This window comes from Euprymna scolopes, chromosome 9 (assembly GCF_053919585.1).
Source record: "Euprymna scolopes isolate OS-2025 chromosome 9, ASM5391958v1, whole genome shotgun sequence".
Lineage (NCBI taxonomy): Eukaryota > Metazoa > Mollusca > Cephalopoda > Sepiida > Sepiolidae > Euprymna > Euprymna scolopes.
In genome coordinates, this window is record NC_136490.1 from 85,476,776 (window position 1) to 85,499,314 (window position 22,539).

At 27.3% G+C, this 22,539-nt stretch overlaps 1 protein-coding gene across 11 annotated transcripts in view; it reads left to right on the forward strand.

The window, feature by feature from the left end:
* Positions 1-16,192, forward strand: part of LOC145284745 (diacylglycerol kinase beta-like) — a 616,369-nt gene extending 600,177 nt beyond the window's left edge. For 9 of the 11 annotated variants that reach the window (XM_080133689.1, XM_080133696.1, XM_080133692.1 and 6 more), the window contains 5 exons: positions 9,672-9,879; positions 10,364-10,481; positions 10,578-10,638; positions 11,191-11,302; positions 14,968-15,105. In XM_080133689.1, the coding sequence (XP_079989815.1) occupies positions 9,672-9,879; positions 10,364-10,481; positions 10,578-10,638; positions 11,191-11,283 (480 nt within the window). In that variant the 3' untranslated portion in view covers positions 11,284-11,302; positions 14,968-15,105. Of the gene's footprint in view, positions 1-9,671; positions 9,880-10,363; positions 10,482-10,577; positions 10,639-11,190; positions 11,303-14,967 lie in introns of all 11 variants that reach the window. The other 2 variants (XM_080133693.1, XM_080133697.1) reach the window with 2 other exon arrangements.
* Positions 16,193-22,539: the final 6,347 nt, after the last annotated feature.

Sequence of the window (22,539 nt, forward strand, 5' to 3'; positions counted from 1 at the left end):
ATGACATATTAAGTATAAAACATGACATATTAAGTATAGAACATGACATATTAAGTATAGAACATGACATATTAAGTATAGAACATGACATATTAAGTATAAAACATGACATATTAAGTATAAAACATGACATATTAAGTATAGAATATGACATATTATGTATAGAACATGACATATAAAGTATAGAACATGACATATTAAGTATAGAATATGACATATTAAGTATAGAACATGACATATTAAGTATAGAACATGACATATTAAGTATAGAACATGACATATTAAGTATAGAACATGACATATTATGTATAGAACATGACATATTAAGTATAGAACATGACATATTAAGTATAGAACATGACATATTAAGTATAGAACATGACATATTAAGTATAAAACATGACATATTAAGTATAGAACATGACATATTAAGTATAGAACATGACATATTAAGTATAGAACATGACATATAAAGTATAGAACATGACATATTAAGTATAGAATATGACATATTAAGTATAGAACATGACATATTAAGTATAAAACATGACATATTAAGTATAGAACATGACATATTAAGTATAGAACATGACATATTAAGTATAGAACATGACATATTAAGTATAGAATATGACATATTAAGTATAGAACATGACATATTAAGTATAAAACATGACATATTAAGTATAGAACATGACATATTAAGTATAGAACATGACATATTAAGTATAGAACATGACATATTAAGTATAGAACATGACATATTAAGTATAGAACATGACATATTAAGTATAGAACATGACATATTAAGTATAGAACATGACATATTAAGTATAGAACATGACATATTAAGTATAGAACATGACATATTAAGTATAGAACATGACATATTAAGTATAGAACATGACATATTAAGTATAGAACATGACATATTAAGTATAGAATATGACATATTAAGTATAGAACATGACATATTAAGTATAAAACATGACATATTAAGTATAGAACATGACATATTAAGTATAGAACATGACATATAAAGTATAGAACATGACATATTAAGTATAGAATATGACATATTAAGTATAGAACATGACATATTAAGTATAGAACATGACATATTAAGTATAGAATATGACATATTAAGTATAGAACATGACATATAAAGTATAAAACATGACATATTAAGTATAGAACATGACATATTAAGTATAGAACATGACATATTAAGTATAGAATATGACATATTAAGTATAGAACATGACATATTAAATATAGAACATGACATATTAAGTATAGAATATGACATATTAAGTATAGAATATGACATATTAAGTATAGAACATGACATATTAAGTATAGAATATGACATATTAAGTATAGAATATGACATATTAAGTATAGAATATGACATATTAAGTATAGAACATGACATATTAAATATAGAACATGACATATTAAGTATAGAATATTACATATTAAGTATAGAATATTACACATTAAGTATAGAACATGACATATTAAGTATAGAATATGACATATTAAGTATAGAACATGACATATTAAGTATAGAACATGACATATTAAGTATAGAACATGACATATTAAGTATAGAATATGACATATTAAGTATAGAATATGACATATTAAGTATAGAACATGACATATTAAATATAGAACATGACATATTAAGTATAGAATATTACATATTAAGTATAGAATATTACACATTAAGTATAGAACATGACATATTAAGTATAGAATATGACATATTAAGTATAGAACATGACATATTAAGTATAGAACATTACATATTAAGTATAGAACATGACATATTAAGTATAGAACATGACATATTAAGTATAGAATATTACACATTAAGTATAGAACATGACATATTAAGTATAGAACATGACATATTAAGTATAGAACATGACATATTAAGTATAGAAAATGACATATTAAGTATAGAATATGACATATTAAGTATAGAACATAACATATTAAGTATAGAACATGACATATTAAGTATAGAACATGACATATTAAGTATAGAGCATGACATATTAAGTATAGAGCATGACATATTAAGTATAGAACATGACATATTATGTATAGAACATGACATATTAAGTATAGAACATGACATATTAAGTATAGAACATGACATATTAAGTATAGAACATGACATATTAAGTATAGAACATGACATATTAAGTATAGAACATGACATATTAAGTATAGAATATTACACATTAAGTATAGAACATGACATATTAAGTATAGAACATGACATATTAAGTATAGAACATGACATATTAAGTATAGAATATTACACATTAAGTATAGAACATGACATATTAAGTATAGAACATGACATATTAAGTATAGAAAATGACATATTAAGTATAGAACATGACATATTAAGTATAGAACATGACATATTAAGTATAGAAAATGACATATTAAGTATAGAACATGACATATTAAGTATAGAACATGACATATTAAGTATAGAACATGACATATTAAGTATAGAAATGACATATTAAGTATAGAACATGACATATTAAGTATAGAACATGACATATTAAGTATAGAACATTACATATTAAGTATAGAACATGACATATTAAGTATAGAACATGACATATTAAGTATAGAACATGACATATTAAGTATAGAGCATGACATATTAAGTATAGAGCATGACATATTAAGTATAGAACATGAAATATTAAGTATAGAATATGACATATTAAGTATAGAACATGACATATTAAGTATAGAATATGACATATAAAGTATAGAACATGACATATTAAGTATAGAACATGAAATATTAAGTATAGAATATGACATATTAAGTATAGAACATGACATATTAAGTATAGAACATGACATATTAAGTATAGAACATGACATATTAAGTATAGAACATGACATATTAAGTATAGAGCATGACATATTAAGTATAGAGCATGACATATTAAGTATAGAACATAACATATTAAGTATAGAACATGACATATTAAGTATAGAACATGACATATTAAGTATAGAACATGACATATTAAGTATAGAACATGACATATTAAGTATAGAACATGACATATTAAGTATAGAACATTACATATTAAGTATAGAGCATGACATATTAAGTATAGAGCATGACATATTAAGTATAGAACATGACATATTAAGTATAGAACATGACATATTAAGTATAGAACATGACATATTAAGTATAGAACATGACATATTAAGTATAGAACATGACATATTAAGTATAGAACATGACATATTAAGTATAGAACATGACATATTAAGTATAGAACATGACATATTAAGTATAGAACATGACATATTAAGTATAGAACATTACATATTAAGTATAGAGCATGACATATTAAGTATAGAGCATGACATATTAAGTATAGAACATGACATATTAAGTATAGAACATGACATATTAAGTATAGAACATGACATATTAAGTATAGAACATGACATATTAAGTATAGAACATGACATATTAAGTATAGAACATGACATATTAAGTATAGAACATGACATATTAAGTATAGAACATGACATATTAAGTATAGAACATTACATATTAAGTATAGAGCATGACATATTAAGTATAGAGCATGACATATTAAGTATAGAACATGACATATTAAGTATAGAACATGACATATTAAGTATAGAACATGACATATTAAGTATAGAACATGACATATTAAGTATAGAACATGACATATTAAGTATAGAACATGACATATTAAGTATAGAACATGACATATTAAGTATAGAACATGACATATTAAGTATAGAACATGACATATTAAGTATAGAACATTACATATTAAGTATAGAGCATGACATATTAAGTATAGAGCATGACATATTAAGTATAGAACATGACATATTAAGTATAGAACATGACATATTAAGTATAGAACATGACATATTAAGTATAGAACATGACATATTAAGTATAGAACATGACATATTAAGTATAGAATATGACATATTAAGTATAGAACATGACATATTAAGTATAGAACATAACATATTAAGTATAGAAAATGACATATTAAGTATAGAACATAACATATTAAGTATAGAACATAACATATTAAGTATAGAAAATGACATATTAAGTATAGAACATAACATATTAAGTATAGAACATAACATATTAAGTATAGAAAATGACATATTAAGTATAGAACATGACATATTAAGTATAGAACATGACATATTAAGTATAGAACATGACATATTAAGTATAGAAAATGACATATTAAGTATAGAACATGACATATTAAGTATAGAACATAACATATTAAGTATAGAACATGACATATTAAGTATAGAACATGACATATTAAGTATAGAACATAACATATTAAGTATAGAACATGACATATTAAGTATAGAACATGACATATTAAGTATAGAAAATGACATATTAAGTATAGAACATAACATATTAAGTATAGAACATGACATATTAAGTATAGAACATGACATATTAAGTATAGAACATGACATATTAAGTATAGAACATAACATATTAAGTATAGAACATGACATATTAAGTATAGAACATAACATATTAAGTATAGAACATGACATATTAAGTATAGAACATGACATATTATGAATAGAACATGACATATTAAGTATAGAACATGACATATTAAGTATAGAAAATGACATATTAAGTATAGAACATGACATATTAAGTATAGAACATGACATATTAAGTATAGAACATAACATATTAAGTATAGAACATGACATATTAAGTATAGAACATGACATATTAAGTATAGAACATGACATATTAAGTATAGAAAATGACATATTAAGTATAGAACATAACATATTAAGTATAGAACATGACATATTAAGTATAGAACATGACATATTAAGTATAGAACATGACATATTAAGTATAAAACATGACATATTAAGTATAGAACATGACATATTAAGTATAGAACATAACATATTAAGTATAGAACATGACATATTAAGTATAGAACATGACATATTAAGTATAGAACATGACATATTAAGTATAGAACATGACATATTAAGTATAAAACATGACATATTAAGTATAGAACATAACATATTAAGTATAGAACATGACATATTAAGTATAGAACATGACATATTAAGTATAGAACATAACATATTAAGTATAGAACATGACATATTAAGTATAGAACATGACATATTAAGTATAGAAAATGACATATTAAGTATAGAACATAACATATTAAGTATAGAACATGACATATTAAGTATAGAACATGACATATTAAGTATAGAACATGACATATTAAGTATAGAACATAACATATTAAGTATAGAAAATGACATATTAAGTATAGAACATGACATATTAAGTATAGAACATAACATATTAAGTATAGAAAATGACATATTAAGTATAGAACATAACATATTAAGTATAGAACATGACATATTAAGTATAGAACATAACATATTAAGTATAGAACATGACATATTAAGTATAGAACATGACATATTAAGTATAGAACATGACATATTAAGTATAGAAAATGACATATTAAGTATAGAACATAACATATTAAGTATAGAACATGACATATTAAGTATAGAACATGACATATTAAGTATAGAACATGACATATTAAGTATAGAACATAACATATTAAGTATAGAAAATGACATATTAAGTATAGAACATGACATATTAAGTATAGAACATAACATATTAAGTATAGAAAATGACATATTAAGTATAGAACATAACATATTAAGTATAGAACATGACATATTAAGTATAGAACATGACATATTAAGTATAGAACATTACATATTAAGTATAGAACATGACATATTAAGTATAGAACATAACATATTAAGTATAGAACATGACATATTAAGTATAGAGCATTACATATTAAGTATAGAACATGAAATATTAAGTATAGAACATGACATATTAAGTATAGAACATTACATATTAAGTATAGAGCATGACATATTAAGTATAGAACATAACATATTAAGTATAGAACATGACATATTAAGTATAGAGCATTACATATTAAGTATAGAACATAACATATTAAGTATAGAACATGACATATTAAGTATAGAACATTACATATTAAGTATAGAACATGACATATTAAGTATAGAACATGACATATTAAGTATAGAACATTACATATTAAGTATAGAGCATGACATATTAAGTATAGAGCATGACATATTAAGTATAGAACATGACATATTAAGTATAGAACATTACATATTAAGTATAGAATATTACATATTAAGTATAGAATATTACATATTAAGTATAGAACATGACATATTAAGTATAGAACATGACATATTAAGTATAGAACATGACATATTAAGTATAGAACATGACATATTAAGTATAGAGCATGACATATTAAGTATAGAGCATGACATATTAAGTATAGAACATGACATATTAAGTATAGAACATGACATATTAAGTATAGAACATGACATATTAAGTATAGAACATGACATATTAAGTATAGAATATTACATATTAAGTATAGAATATTACATATTAAGTATAGAACATGACATATTAAGTATAGAACATGACATATTAAGTATAGAACATGACATATTAAGTATAGAAATATTAAGTATAGAACATGACATATTAAGTAGAGAACATGACATATTAAGTATAGAATATTACATATAAAGTATAGAACATGACATATTAAGTATAGAATATGACATATTAAGTATAGAACATGACATATTAAGTATAGAACATGACATATTAAGTATAGAACATGACATATTAAGTATAGAACATGACATATTAAGTATAGAACATGACATATTAAGTATAGAACATGACATATTAAGTATAGAACATGACATATTATGTATAGAACATGACATATTAAGTATAGAACATGACATATTAAGTATAGAACATGACATATTAAGTATAGAACATGACATATTAAGTATAGAACATGACATATTAAGTATAGAACATGACATATTAAGTATAGAACATGACATATTAAGTATAGAACATGACATATAAAGTATAAAACATGACATATTAAGTATAGAACATGACATATTAAGTATAGAACATGACATATTAAGTATAGAACATGACATATAAAGTATAGAATATGACATATTAAGTATAGAACATGACATATTAAGTATAGAACATGACATATTAAGTATAGAATATGACATATTAAGTATAGAATATGACATATTATGTATAGAACATGACATATTAAGTATAGAACATGACATATTAAGTATAGAACATGACATATTAAGTATAGAATATGACATATTAAGTATAGAACATGACATATTAAGTATAGAACATGACATATTAAGTATAGAACATGACATATTAAGTATAGAACATGACATATTAAGTATAGAATATGACATATTAAGTATAGAATATGACATATTAAGTATAGAATATGACATATTAAGTATAGAACATGAAATATTAAGTATAGAACATGGCATATTAAGTATAGAATATGACATATTATGTATAGAACATGACATATTAAGTATAGAACATGACATATTAAGTATAGAACATGACATATAAAGTATAGAATATGACATATTAAGTATAGAACATGACATATAAAGTATAGAACATGACATATTAAGTATAGAACATGACATATTAAGCATAGAACATGACATATTAAGTATAGAACATGACATATTAAGTATAGAACATGACATATTAAGTATAGAACATGACATATTAAGTATAGAACATGACATATTAAGTATAGAACATGACATATTAAGTATAGAACATAACATATTAAGTATAGAACATGACATATTAAGTATAGAGCATGATATATTAAGTATAGAACATGACATATTAAGTATAGAACATGACATATTAAGTATAGAACATGACATATTAAGTATAGAACATGACATATTATGTATAGAACATGACATATTAAGTATAGAACATGACATATTATGTATAGAACATGACATATTATGTATAGAGCATGACATATTAAGTATAGAACATGACATATTAAGTATAGAACATGACATATTAAGTATAGAACATGACATATTAAGTATAGAACATGACATATTAAGTATAGAGCATGACATATTAAGTATAGAACATGACATATTAAGTATAGAACATGACATATTATGTATAGAACATGACATATTAAGTATAGAACATGACATATTAAGTATAGAACATGACATATTAAGTATAGAACATGACATATTAAGTATAGAATATGACATATTAAGTATAGAACATGACATATTAAGTATAGAATATGACATATTAAGTATAGAACATGACATATTAAGTATAGAACATGACATATTAAGTATAGAACATGACATATTAAGTATAGAACATGACATATTAAGTATAGAACATGACATATTATGTATAGAACATGACATATTAAGTATAGAACATGACATATTAAGTATAGAACATGACATATTAAGTATAGAACATGACATATTATGTATAGAACATGACATATTATGTATAGAACATGACATATTAAGTATAGAACATGACATATTATGTATAGAACATGACATATTAAGTATAGAACATGACATATTAAGTATAGAACATGACATATTAAGTATAGAACATGACATATTAAGTATAGAACATGACATATTAAGTATAGAACATGACATATTAAGTATAGAACATGACATATTAAGTATAGAACATGACATATTAAGTATAGAACATGACATATTAAGTATAGAACATGACATATTATGTATAGAACATGACATATTATGTATAGAACATGACATATTAAGTATAGAACATGACATATTATGTATAGAACATGACATATTAAGTATAGAATATGACATATTAAGTATAGAACATGACATATTAAGTATAGAACATGACATATTAAGTATAGAACATGACATATTAAGTATAGAACATGACATATTATGTATAGAACATGACATATTAAGTATAGAATATGACATATTAAGTATAGACATGAGTGAAACATATATTAAGTATAAACATGAGTGAAACATTATTAAGAATGAAACAATATCGATTAAAGAGAAAGACACAAGGTATGTTGTATTTAAAATATGAGATAAGAACAAGAAATATTGAGTAGAGGGCCTGCTGCATGAGCATGATATATTGATATAAAACGTCAAACCAAGTAGAGTATGAAACACAAGCACAACACATCATTGGCAAGATGTTAACTAAAATGTTGTCACCAAATGCTTCCATATTTATATTCACATTAAAGCAAGACAGCTTCAGTATAAAGTAGATGATGACCCTTCAAAATGAACTCATTATCATTTTTATTATCAATTACAATTTCAGAATGCTTTATGTAGTAATTTTCCCTGGATCAATACCTTTTCCATATTTCATTGCAAGAATAAACCGAAATATTAATGCTAGGATGAGAAGTCACCTTTTTTTTTAGGATTCATTATTAAAAGTGTTGTTTTATCATTTATTCTAGTATTATCTTATTATGATTCTATATTTGATTAGATGACTAATATGTTTGGATGATTATTTTTGTTTACAGAGTGAAGGTTACTCATTAGAGATCAACAAAGGCACAGGTCTTGAGGGCATTGCAATGTTAAACATCCCGACTATCTATGGTGGTGCTAGTCTTTGGGGTGAGAATGTTACCAAAAAACAAAGGCAAAAACTACTAAAATCTGTTAAGAAGAAGAAAGATCAAAATCCATATCCACAAAGCAAAGTAGAGCTCCAGGCTGCAATTACAGGTAAGAATTGCTCCTCTCCTCCTCCTCCTCCTCCTCCTCCTCCTCTGTAAGTATTTATGCTTACATTTTATGATTTTACATTTAGAACAGAAAATGGTTTCACTTAAGTTTATGCCTAGACCATGTACAGTGTGCCATTTCTTGCATCAGCTCCATAACATGACTAAATACCCTAGGCACTAGAGAGTATGGTAAACTAAGAAAAACCAGGCTGGAGTGCGTAATAAGAATTGATTTCACTGCATGCATCATGGCTAATATTCACCCTTTGGGTTGGTCCTCATCAGGAGCAGGCATAAGATATTTCCTGATGTTGTTGTCCACACAGCACTTTAAATACCAAAACTGGATGGATTATTTTAATAATCAGTTTTAATATTCAGCTTGAAAACTTTTGAAATAAAATCCTAGCATTGTATAATATTGTATCTATATGGCAAAATAATGTCAACCGACCATATAATTTTTTTTTGATCTTTTGTAGATATTGGCGATAAAATGTTTGAACTTGCTGGAGTAGAGAACAGTCTTCATGCCGGTATGGTCAGTGGGAAGGTCAGATCTGGTAATCGTCTTGCACAAACCTCCGATTTGGTGATCAAGTAAGTAATCAATTAAGATGAGAAATGTAAATCTCTTTCCACACATTTCTGTCCGAATAAATTATTGGTTAAACTGTTTTTACTTTCTTTTACTAGAACCACAAAACGTGTACCAATGCAAATTGATGGAGAACCATGGGTACAGAATCCTTGCACAGTAAGTGAATGTCTTGATTTTTTCAGTTTATAATGAATTCCATGCAAATTACATATCAAAAATCTTTTTTCATTTGTAATGTTCATCTAATATGATAAATCATACCTTTCTCAATTATGTCACCTTAACAAAACGCTGTTAGCTTTTGACTTTTAAATGATGTATATTATTTTTTCCAGTTTGTATATACTACAATTAAACAATATTTTTGAAAATTGCATTTAAATATTTTATTCACAAAAAATAGCCATTCATGAACTTTGCAGGTTGTCTATAGATTTTCCTACTTGTGATGTATCAATGAATTATTTTACAGTGAAAATCCCTTGCATGCAAGTAATTTCTTCTTGCTATGATATTTAGGTAATTTGCATTATTTTGTTGATTTCGTGATTTAAGAGTGATTAAGCAAAACTAAAAAAGAAAGCCTTATTAAAGTTACTTTAAACAATTTAATCAAAATATTTGATAATAGAAAATTAGTCACTCATTTCAATTTATATCACTTTGATGTTTCATTTATGCTATTTTCTTTTTTTTTTCAATCTTTAGATAACAATTAAACACAAAAACCAAGTGCCAATGCTAATGGGACCGAAAGAAAAGGCTGGTGGTGGTGGTGGATTTCTCAAAATTTTCCGATGATAGGAATGATCTTAAAATGGTAGGGCACTTAAAATTGTTTTACTTATACTTGTATTAACCATAAGTAGAGCCATATAATAATGGCCAATATTTATTTATGTATAAATTTATTTCTATTATATTTTAAGAAATTCATATTGAATAATATTTTTCACATGATTGATTATGCATCTTTGTTAACTTGAGCTGAATTTACCAACATCTACAATAATATAACTGGCCCCTCTCCATTTTTGCTAATAACACAAAATAATACTCTAATCAATTTTTAAAATTGTAAACTCATTCAATATAATTGAAACTACTCAAAGCTATCTGTATTAAAACCCAGCAACCAACAATTAATAACATTACATATGAAATCGGTAATAACATTTCAAAATGCTTTATCCTGTCATGTTAATTCTGACATAGCAGAATTAAATTGGCATCTAAATGATTTTGGCATCTAACTGATTTCACATGCATGTTCTTGGCTATGTTTTGAAATTCTTTTTTTTTTGTTCATTTGTTTTTGCCAGATTATTTAACAAATAATTCAATATACATTTTTTTATTTTAATACAAAAAATATTAGAAAAATTAAAAAGATAATAAAAGTATAATTAAGCAGAAAATTCTGTTTTTTTTAACAATGTTTACTGACATATATATATGTATATGCTGAAATATAAAATATTATGATGGACTCTCCTGTTGATTTTGATGTATGAGGCTCTAACGACCATTTAATGGCCCTTGTGTTTGAATTTAATGACCCTTGTGTTTGAATTTAATGACCCTTGTGTTTGAATCTAGAGTGACATTTAAGACCATGAGATAGAACGAAAACCACAGATTAGGCAAGAGTGTGGGCGAAGAGTGCACGTTGCTCTGATGCCCTCGGAAGCTCTATTCCTTTCTCTCATTTCTCATAGCTTGACGATGTTGGATGCAGAAAAATTCTTGATTCCAGTGTAAATTGCACTCCTCGAAATACTCCAGTATTCTCAAAATCAGTGTGTGCAATATTTGCAGCTGCAAGATTACTTTTTGGCTTATCCTTAAACTTGAGCCAACATCATCTTGCATCCGTACAACATGACGAGCCCATCATAACTGTGCCCTCATGAGGAAGCTCTCAATGCTATCAATGTTACACATCATTAGAAGATCAGCATTGGATCTTCTGTCCTCCAAAGTTAATCCACAGATTGCTCGGAGACACTCTTGTGAAAGACGTTCAACTGCTGAAGCAGTCTACAATACAGGTCTAGTGCTCTGATCCGTACCGAACAGTAGTGAGGACAACAGCTTTGTACACTTGGATTTTGGTCTCAAGACGAATATCCCTATCATTTCAAAGACGGTGACATAGCTTGCCAAATGCGCTAAATGCTTTTGCAATTCTATTGATAATTTGCTCATCCAAAGTTCCACTTGAATTAACTTTACTACCAAGGTAGTTAAAATTCTTCACATTTGAGGTCAGTTCTGTCAACACATTTGCTGCCTCAGAGAACCTGTGTGCAGGGGAGTTTTGTTTCATGCCTCGGACTTGTCTGGGTCAAAGTGCAGTCTGGTAAACAACCTCCATTCAGGTGTGGGCTTTGCCATTAAATCTTCCCTTCATTTATTTATTGCAAACTATTATCCTCATCTTTTTAGTTGTTGTTTCACTTTTTAGTTAACAACAACTAATAATAAAGATGAGGATAATAGTTTGCAATAAATAAATGAATAAATAATACTCATCTCAATGAACATTCCAATTGATTAAATAAATCTTCCCTTGTTCACAATCTTTCTTCACTACCAGTGCTGTATCAGATAGAATTATGACACTGACTTTGGAGTTGGAGCATAATACACGTGCAGTTCCTGTAAGTTGCTATGCTTCAACTTTGAACAGTCCTGAACAAGACAAAGATGATTTTTGCAACCAACTTTGAGATGTAATATCTGGCATTCGGTATAAAGATAAAATCATCCTCATAGTTGATATCAATGCTAGGGTTGGAAATGATTGTCAATCATGGGGAGGTGTCTTGGGCTCTATGAATGCCTCCTTTCTTTTTGTGAAGAATATGGCTTATGCATAACAAACACCTGGTTCCAGCAGAAAACTAGCCATAAAACAACATGGATGCATCTGCGATCGAGATATTGGCACTTGATAGATTATGTGATGACAAAAAACGGGACATGAATGATTTTAGTCTGAAAGGTCCTTCCACGCCACCTGTTGCTTCTCGGATTGTGCCCTACTTTGAAGCAAAGTGACACTGCATCTATCACACAGAAGGGTGAAGAAGTGTCAAGTGTCAAAGCACATGAACACACTTCCCTCAAATGTGTTGAAGGTCAAGACTCGCAGAAAGCATGGATGCAGCATTTAACTCAGTGGACATAACTTCAGACATTGAATCATCCTGGAAGGCTTTGCAGGAGGCTATGCATACCACATCTCTTGAAGTACTGGATTTACCTGTTTGTAGGTATCAGGACTCGTTCGCTGACAACAACGATGAAGTACAGGAGCTGATTCAAATAATGCACAGTTCTCATACGGCATGGATGGAAGATAAGAATTCTCCAGGAAAAAGGCATACATTAATTGTAAATTTCAAGTTCAGAAAGTCTAAGAGCAATGAAAGAGGCATGGTGGTCCAAACAGGCTACCTCCCTCCAAGATACTTTTGACAGAAAGGATTCAAAGGCATTGTATGATTGCATGAAAAGAGTGTTTGGTCCTCAAGAAAATGGTGTCTCCCCTATTTTCTCCACTGAAGTGATTTGTTTTTGATGGATAAGAACGATATCTTGAAAAGATGGAAAGAACTCTTTGATTCCATCTTGAACAATGCCTCCTCTACCAATGAAGATATGCTTGCTTCACTATCTCAGCGACCTGAAATCTCATTTGAATCGTCTTAGGTTAGTGTGTATATATGTATATATATATATATGTTAAAATATTATAATATATATATATGTTAAAATATTATAATATATATATATATATATATATGTTAAAATATTACAATGTTAAAATATGATAGTATATATATATATATTAATATATGATAGTGTGTGTGTATATATATATATATATATATATATATATATATATATATATATGTGTGTGTGAAAATATAAAATATATACATGTGGTAAAATATAATATATATATATATATATGCTAAAATATCATGTCTATATATATATATATATATATATATATATATATATATATATATATATATATATAGGATGAATGTTGATTATTAATAAATGTAAAAAACAACTGTGCATATTGACATAATATTTTAACATGAAAAATCTTTATATATCCACAGAAGAGTGAAAATATAGTGATCACTCCATGCAAAAAAAAAATACAAAATCTGAACATTGCTAACATTTCAAACATAAAATATCAATCATGATTTGATTGCATCATAATATAAATGTTAATTAATTCTATTTTCGTTTGTCTTTCAAACGATTTTCTATAATAAAATATGAACTTTTTATAAAGTTCACACATCACGTCTAAATTTTACTGAAATGATAAAAAAAAAACATTGAAAAATCAAATGCATTTTTATGCTAAAATTTTAACCTGAAATTTTTTTATTGTAATCTTGAATTTTTTAATATTATTTTGAATATTTTAAATGTATTTCACTTTTTAAATTTCAGCCCAGAAAATTGGCCTCAGTAGGAAGAAGATCCCAGATATAATAAAGTACCATTCCTCTCTCTTTCCAACAATTGCGAGGATAAAGAAAGTCAAGATTGAAAAACTCACACTGGAACTATTATGACTATTATAATGGCTGCTTCTCTTCCTACTATTATTTCAGTATAACTAATCAAATGATATTAATAATAATCCCTTCTATGTACCAGCCACCACTGACTATATTTCTACTCCAACACCTTTATTACACATGCATTCCCTTTGCTAGAATCCAAATGTCCATGTTATACACCAGAGCATAAAGAGGAGGTTCCTCTCTTTGCATCTCACTGAATCTGAGAGATGTCAAGGCTATCAGCAAGAACCTTCGTAAGTGTTGTTTCTCAGCAGCTTCCATCTTTGTTCAGCCTCTGAACTGAATATCTTCTGCCAGCAACTTCATGAAATTACTGCCTAAAAACGATTTCACATTTAATCGTTTGAATATTTTTTAGTGTTTAGAATATTAAAAAAAATTTTTTTTTCATTAAAGGATAAATCTATCTCTGTAGATATTGTTACCACTTTCCTCCCCATCCCCTTCTTTGTAATTTTTTATTCTGATGTATTTCACTTGTGTTACATTTTTGTTGCAAATTTAGTAAAAATGCTAATCATATAATCCCCACCTTCCCAGACACATACTGGGTTTATCTATAGTTTGCATCTCATCCCAAGCCCCAACTCTCAACAAGTTAAAATACAAATATTCAAGGCAGCAGAGATAAATAGCAAAAGAAAAACAACAATTGCATATCTCTTGCACACACACACACACACACACACAATTCTTTTAATCCTCTTGTTATATATATATATATATATATATATATATATATATATATATATATATATAATCATTATCATGTTTTTGTTTTAATGGGATGGGCTTTTATATACTCTATTATCCATCCAGAAGTTGAGAGAACACACAAGGAATCTTCCATTGGTTCCATGAAATGATAGAAATCTTTTACAGATTTCAATACTCTGTAAACACTCTCAGCCACTGCCAATTAATATTATCTAATACACAGCCACCATTATTATAAGTGTTGATTCCCTGTTATTTAATATTAGAACACTACAAGAATAAATAAAACAACATACACTTTCTCAATGCACCGTTTATTTGCACCACTGCAGGCATGCCTACTCTTATTGCAGTCAGAAAAGGAAAAAAAACATTAATCTCAGATCATTTTACAAATAAAGCCTACATTTTTTTTTGTATTAATATCAATGGATAATATTCTGCTATCAATGAAAAAATTACAATAAACACAACAAAACAAAATTGTGTTTTGTGTAATATTTCTTTTGCCTTTTAACATTTATTTGCTTTTTTTCTGCACATCCATTACAATTAGCTTCATTTTACTCTTATTAACATACACGCACATATATATATATATATAAATTCTCATTACATGTAACCGCTGAGGGGCCATCTACACACAAATCAACATAAAAATCTAGATTTCATTGCCTTCTCATTAGTTTGTTGTTTTAACCTATAATACTTTTACCACTTTTATCTTCTATATTTTAATTACATGTAAACATTATTTTTTTAAAATTTCTTAAACAAATGAAATGTTATGATTGTTGATGTTTTAGAAAATCAACAGATTGGGATTAGAATTGCACTTGCTTCTCTGGAGCTACCCTCACTCCCCCACATACACACTCGCACTTTTCAAATATATTTTATTTGGATTAAAATAGGGATTATTTTAACTAATTATTTTAAGAATTGCTCATTTTTAATTCTTAATTGGAAATTAAGCATAAGTTTTTTTTTATGATTCTTCTATTATAAGCGATGCTTTATTTTTTAACATATTTTCAATACAATTATGCTTCTTTTTGTTAAATCCAAAACAAATGGATAAAAATGCTTAATATGACATTTTTTTTCATGTTGATTGTCATAAATATGAAATTGAATATATGACTACTAAAAACGTGACGAATGTTGAGAAATCTTTATCTTTGAAAGATAAACTATAAATTCTATATATCATTTTGAGGACTGTATCAAAATTTCATTTTTAGTGTGATGTCATTTGACAACATCTTTGTAGATGAATCAATACATGATACACACACACACACAATACTCATATTTTTAAATCTTCTAAAACAGCTTTTTAATGCTTACCAAATTGCCAGGAATATGTCTAAGCTTTTTTTAACCGAATAGTAAATATTAGTGTTTTAAATGTAGACTAATTTCTTTCCTCAATGTTTTAAAATCTAACTTTTCATTTTTTTTCTCTTTTATGACCTCCATGTTGCAAATCTCACCATACTTCAGGTAATCTTCAATGGAAACTAAATTTGTCAAACTTTTGTTGCTGTTCAATTCAGCATTATTATCTTTATCGAAAGATTTTTTAGTTTATCTCTTTTTGTGAAAAGCCAATGTTCCTTCTTGCTGCTCCCACACAAATTTCTCTCTGTATGTTTCAGTGCTCAGGTTGTATTCCTTGGTAAACCTTGAAAGGTCCCGACTTTATTTGGTGCTGTCTGTTCAAGATTGAACAAATCTGGACATCTCTTATTTTATGGAATCCAATTTTATTAAATATCTACATTCAAAGTAATCTGACAATGACCGAAATAAAACAATAATTTTGATTTTATTTTAATAAAACGAACACCTAATTCTAAACAACAGATTTGTAACAGACATTTTATTTCAGTTTTGTTAATGCATGGATTTGTCTTCCATTTATGAAAAATACATTTGGTAAAAAAAAAGAAACCTAAAAAAGAATATAAAAAACTGAAATATATTTATGATCTTTCACAAGAACCTTCTCATAATCTTACGTCTCTTCCATTTAGCTTTTTCTACATTACCATTGTTGATTTTTCATTTGACTATTTCAAGTTCCAGCCGCTATTCTAATAGCGCCCACCATTTATATATTTTCTTGCATGCATAGTGGCTTCTTGATTTCTTTATAATTCAGATAATCTTTCTTTCGCTGACTTTTGTCTAATCTTTGACGATTAAAAGAAAAAAAAAGATGAAGATTAATTTGAAAAGTTAGAATTTTTCTGATTCTTGCTTTTTTTCTCTTTTTATTCCTAGAAATGAAGGCGTTTACTGATCTAATGATTGGTTTCATCATTGATAAAATATGACCCCCCTCTCCCCTCTCATTAAATGATGATGCTGTTGAAATGGTGTTCTCACTTGTTGAATTCATTTCACTTTCTCATCTTTTTAGTAATGCTAATTTTTTTTTTTCTATAATTGACTAAATTTCACAAAACTTGATTTGGTGATTGTCTTTTGATGACAAGTTGTTTTATCATGTATTAGTGCTGGGATAATGAAGTGACCAGACTGCAAATAAAGCTGCTTCTGTCTGATTATTTCTAAAAAAGAAAAAAGTGTGTGTGTGCAGGAGTGAGAGCACACTTCAACTCAAAAGAATGTGTCCATGCGTATTTCTCCCCAAAGTGCTCTTATTTTGTTACCACATCTCACATCTTAAACGATGCTACATGTGTGGCAATACGTTATGATTTCTCAGGAGAGGGATACACCACATTTTTCTCAGATTGTGTCGATAGACAACACATTAGTTTCTCTTTATTTTATACATATTTCATTTCATTATGATTCATTTCATTGATTTTCTTAGTTTTCTCTTTTACATCTTATTATGGTTATGTTATGCCTAACTCGTTTTATCCATAAATGGTGGTCACAATTTCTTCTCATTATGGTAGAATTTTGGAATCGCTGGTTGGTAAATCAAGTTCTGTGTAGAATCTCTTTATAGATAACAAATTATATTTTTTTACATGCAGACAATCTTATTTACATTCTAATTTTCTCAAACATTAAAAAAATGTTCTAGAATCTTTAAAGGAAATCTGGCATTTTTTTAGTTTGGGTCAACTTCTTTTCTAGTATTAATCTTTTTTTTTTTAAATAATGATGAAGCTTTGTTTTTAGGAAATTATTTTTCAAAGCAAACAAAAGTTAGCAATATTTAATCTCTCTCTCTCTAATAAATAACTTGGCCTTTTGGTCAAGATCAAAGTGTAGTATCTGTTCTTCAGATGCTGCACTTCCATTTCTTGTTCTCTTTCGGTGGAGGATCAGTCCTTCACGACTGAGACAATTTTTTTATTTTTGTACCTTTTCTCCACGTTAAAAAACGACCCTGGTGTCTAACTCTGTCCCGTGGGGAGGCATAGTAAATAGGGTCTCTCTCTAATAATAAATTTATCAAAATATTAATCTCAATAATATTATCCTCATTTTTGTAAACACCAGTAATAAGAAAATGAAAACATTGTTTTAAATGTTCTGACTTGAGCAAGAATTTAGTTGTTTACTTGTTTAATTTTGTAGACGCCGTTGTGTGCCTAGAGCTTGCAAAGTTTGCTTCTTATGAATTGAATGAAATCCATTTCAATCCTGGAGAAATATTTCATATATAAGTGCTCTATGCCAGTAAATGAATTTCTATGTCAAAACCCCCAGTGATACATTATCGCGTGCACACACACACACACACACACACACACACACACACACACACACACACACACACACACACACACACACACACACACATTGTTACTGTGCTCTGCTTTTAATTGAAAAAAAACAACAAAAAAAAAACATGTTCACCGTGCAAGTTTATAGTTGTAAATGATAATCAACTGAAACTCATATTTTTTTTTCATTCTTCACATTTTACTCATTTATTTTTCAATATTTAATCTTTAGCAATTCTATTTTCCTATTATATTCACTTTGTTAAAAAAAATAATTGTGATTTTGATAAGTTTTTAAGTTTTGGGATTTAGTATCTAACACCTGATACTATGTACTGACAAAAACTTCAACTAAAAATACCTGATACATACAAGATCAAATTATGTGGGAGCTGGACAATAAAAACAACCTTAAAAATCGTGCTATATAAGTACGAATTTTCTTTATTTTAATTTAAAAAAAATCTCAATTGCTATAACTCTTGAAGTGGCACAGATTTGTCTGTATCAAATTTGACCACGTGATAGGGCTCAATGTCATATCGATGACACACTTGTCTCTGTGATTACACCTTTTGTGAATGTGAGAATGAGAGAAACAAAAATTGACAAAAGTAGCAGAAACATTCTGAAATGCATTTTGTCTCTTGGTTGAATTTGTTTAGACTGATTTCTCATTTCACCTTTTCATGTCGCTGGAATTATACTATTACTACTACTACTACTACTATTATTATTATTATAATCGCTCGATATAATAGGATCTGTATTTGAATGATTTTCATATTTTATAATTTTAATATTTCATATTAAAAAAACGTTTTCACTTTTTCTGAATTTTTATTTTGTTAACCCATTGTTCCATGTGTGCTACATTTGTTACAATTATATACAAAAGTTACAGGCTTTATGTGATATTTATAAAACTGTTTTGATGCTAAATTATATATATATATATATATATATATATATATATATATATATATATATATATTAAACGCATCTTCTATATGTACAATAAGAATAACTACATTTCATGTATGTATTATTATTCTTTGGAAAAGACAATACATAACCAATGTGATTCCATTATTTGCTATATATTTAGTGAACAATATTTCATGAATGCAAATTTGCAAATATCAATGAAAGTATGTTTTTGTTATATATTTGTATTGTTTTTTTTTACCATATATATATATATATATATATATATATATATATATATATATATATATATATATATATATATATATATATAATGTGTGCGTGTGTATGTCAAGTACACTTGTTTTTCCAAACACCATTTTCTTTTTTGTATGTGCAGTAAATTCAAAATGTGTGCCTATACATTCGGCATCTGATTATTTAAATTTTCAAACCAAGTAAAGTAAATGAGAATATGGCAATTCAAATCGAGCTTTTGTTTAATTTATTTACTATTAGTCATTTTTTATTTTGTGTACATCCGTACATAATAAAAATAAAGTTAAATTACTGCAAAATTATTCTGTTTATAGCAGTTGTATTCTGGTAACATTTTTTTTTATATTATTGTATTATTGTCGCTTCATTCAGCTTCGTATTTAGTTTGTATTTTTTGCATTCTTAATAAAGCAACAGTGGCCTCTTCCACTGGCGAATCAATGTATTATGTATTGTTGACCTTCTTTTTTTGCTTTCTATGTTTTTTGTTTTTTGTGATGTGGACATATTGTTTATAAAAATATTTCAAAATTGGGGATTTAAAATCCTCAAGTTATGAAAAACGTTTTAAATGACCATTCCATCTTTTGTTGTTGTCTTGATGTGTATTTTCTTTTCCTATTTCTATTCGCATTTTTCTGTCGTTTTCTTCTTCCAACTTTTTCTTTTCTTTTTTATTGTGAACAAAAGACATCCATGCCAGGTAGCCACACAGAATCCAAAGACAGTTCAGCTTTTCTCAACCATTTCGAATGCATGAAAAGGAGATGCAATAAACAATTTCATCATCAGATGCTGACAATGATTCACTTTCATTTGCAATCCACTTTCTTGAAGCATTAATGTTAACGAAAAGCTTGTAACTGAATACCCACCAATTGAACTTTGGAAAGCTGTACAACCTGGCAAAACTTATTCCACATTCAAATATAGAGTGTATGCTTAATCACTTCTCATCAGCTGTACTGAAATTTACGACAGCACATTTCATAATTTGGGAAGTTAAATCAATGAACAATTTCCAAGTAAAGCACTCTTCCCCCCCCCCTTATGGATGTGATATCATGATGCACTGACATTCCACAAAGTTGTTTTCAGTTTTAATTCCAACTTTTGGGAGCAATGGCAACTTGTGGCCCAACATTGCTTTTAGTGTTGTCTCAGCTACAATGGCTTTGTTAATCCAATTGCTTGCATCATTGCTTTTCAAACTGGCAATGTCATAACTGTAGTGATTCCTAGACTGTAAGAATAATTTTATTTCTAGAAATGAAAGGATTAAGTTATAATATTGTACAATTATAAATAAAATATACTTTATATAAATTTGGATACTTATTACCATTGCATGTTGATTGCGTCACTCTCCTTATGTTCTTCGAACCACATGATTAATAAAAATAAATAAGGCAGTGAGAGTATACAAAATTAAAATTATTTATAAGTAGACCAACAATAGTCGAGAGCAACAACTTAATTGGTTATTATACACTATGATGCAGACGAGTGCAACACTCCTTTCTTTCGATTGCTCCATTTGCCCTTGACCCTCACCTTATAATGCTGGCATCAACTATCACTTTTTTTAGTTTTTGGTATGACTTGAACACGGATTTAATTTAACCCATCAGCAAACACTAACCATTATGTCAAATGGACAGATATAATTTTTTTATTATTCATTTATACATAAATTATTTGAATTCACACAAAAGTTGAATCAATAGTTCACTTATACTCACAATCCAGGTTTCTTATTTGTTCCCTTTATCTAAACGTTTGACGCTGTTTGGTTG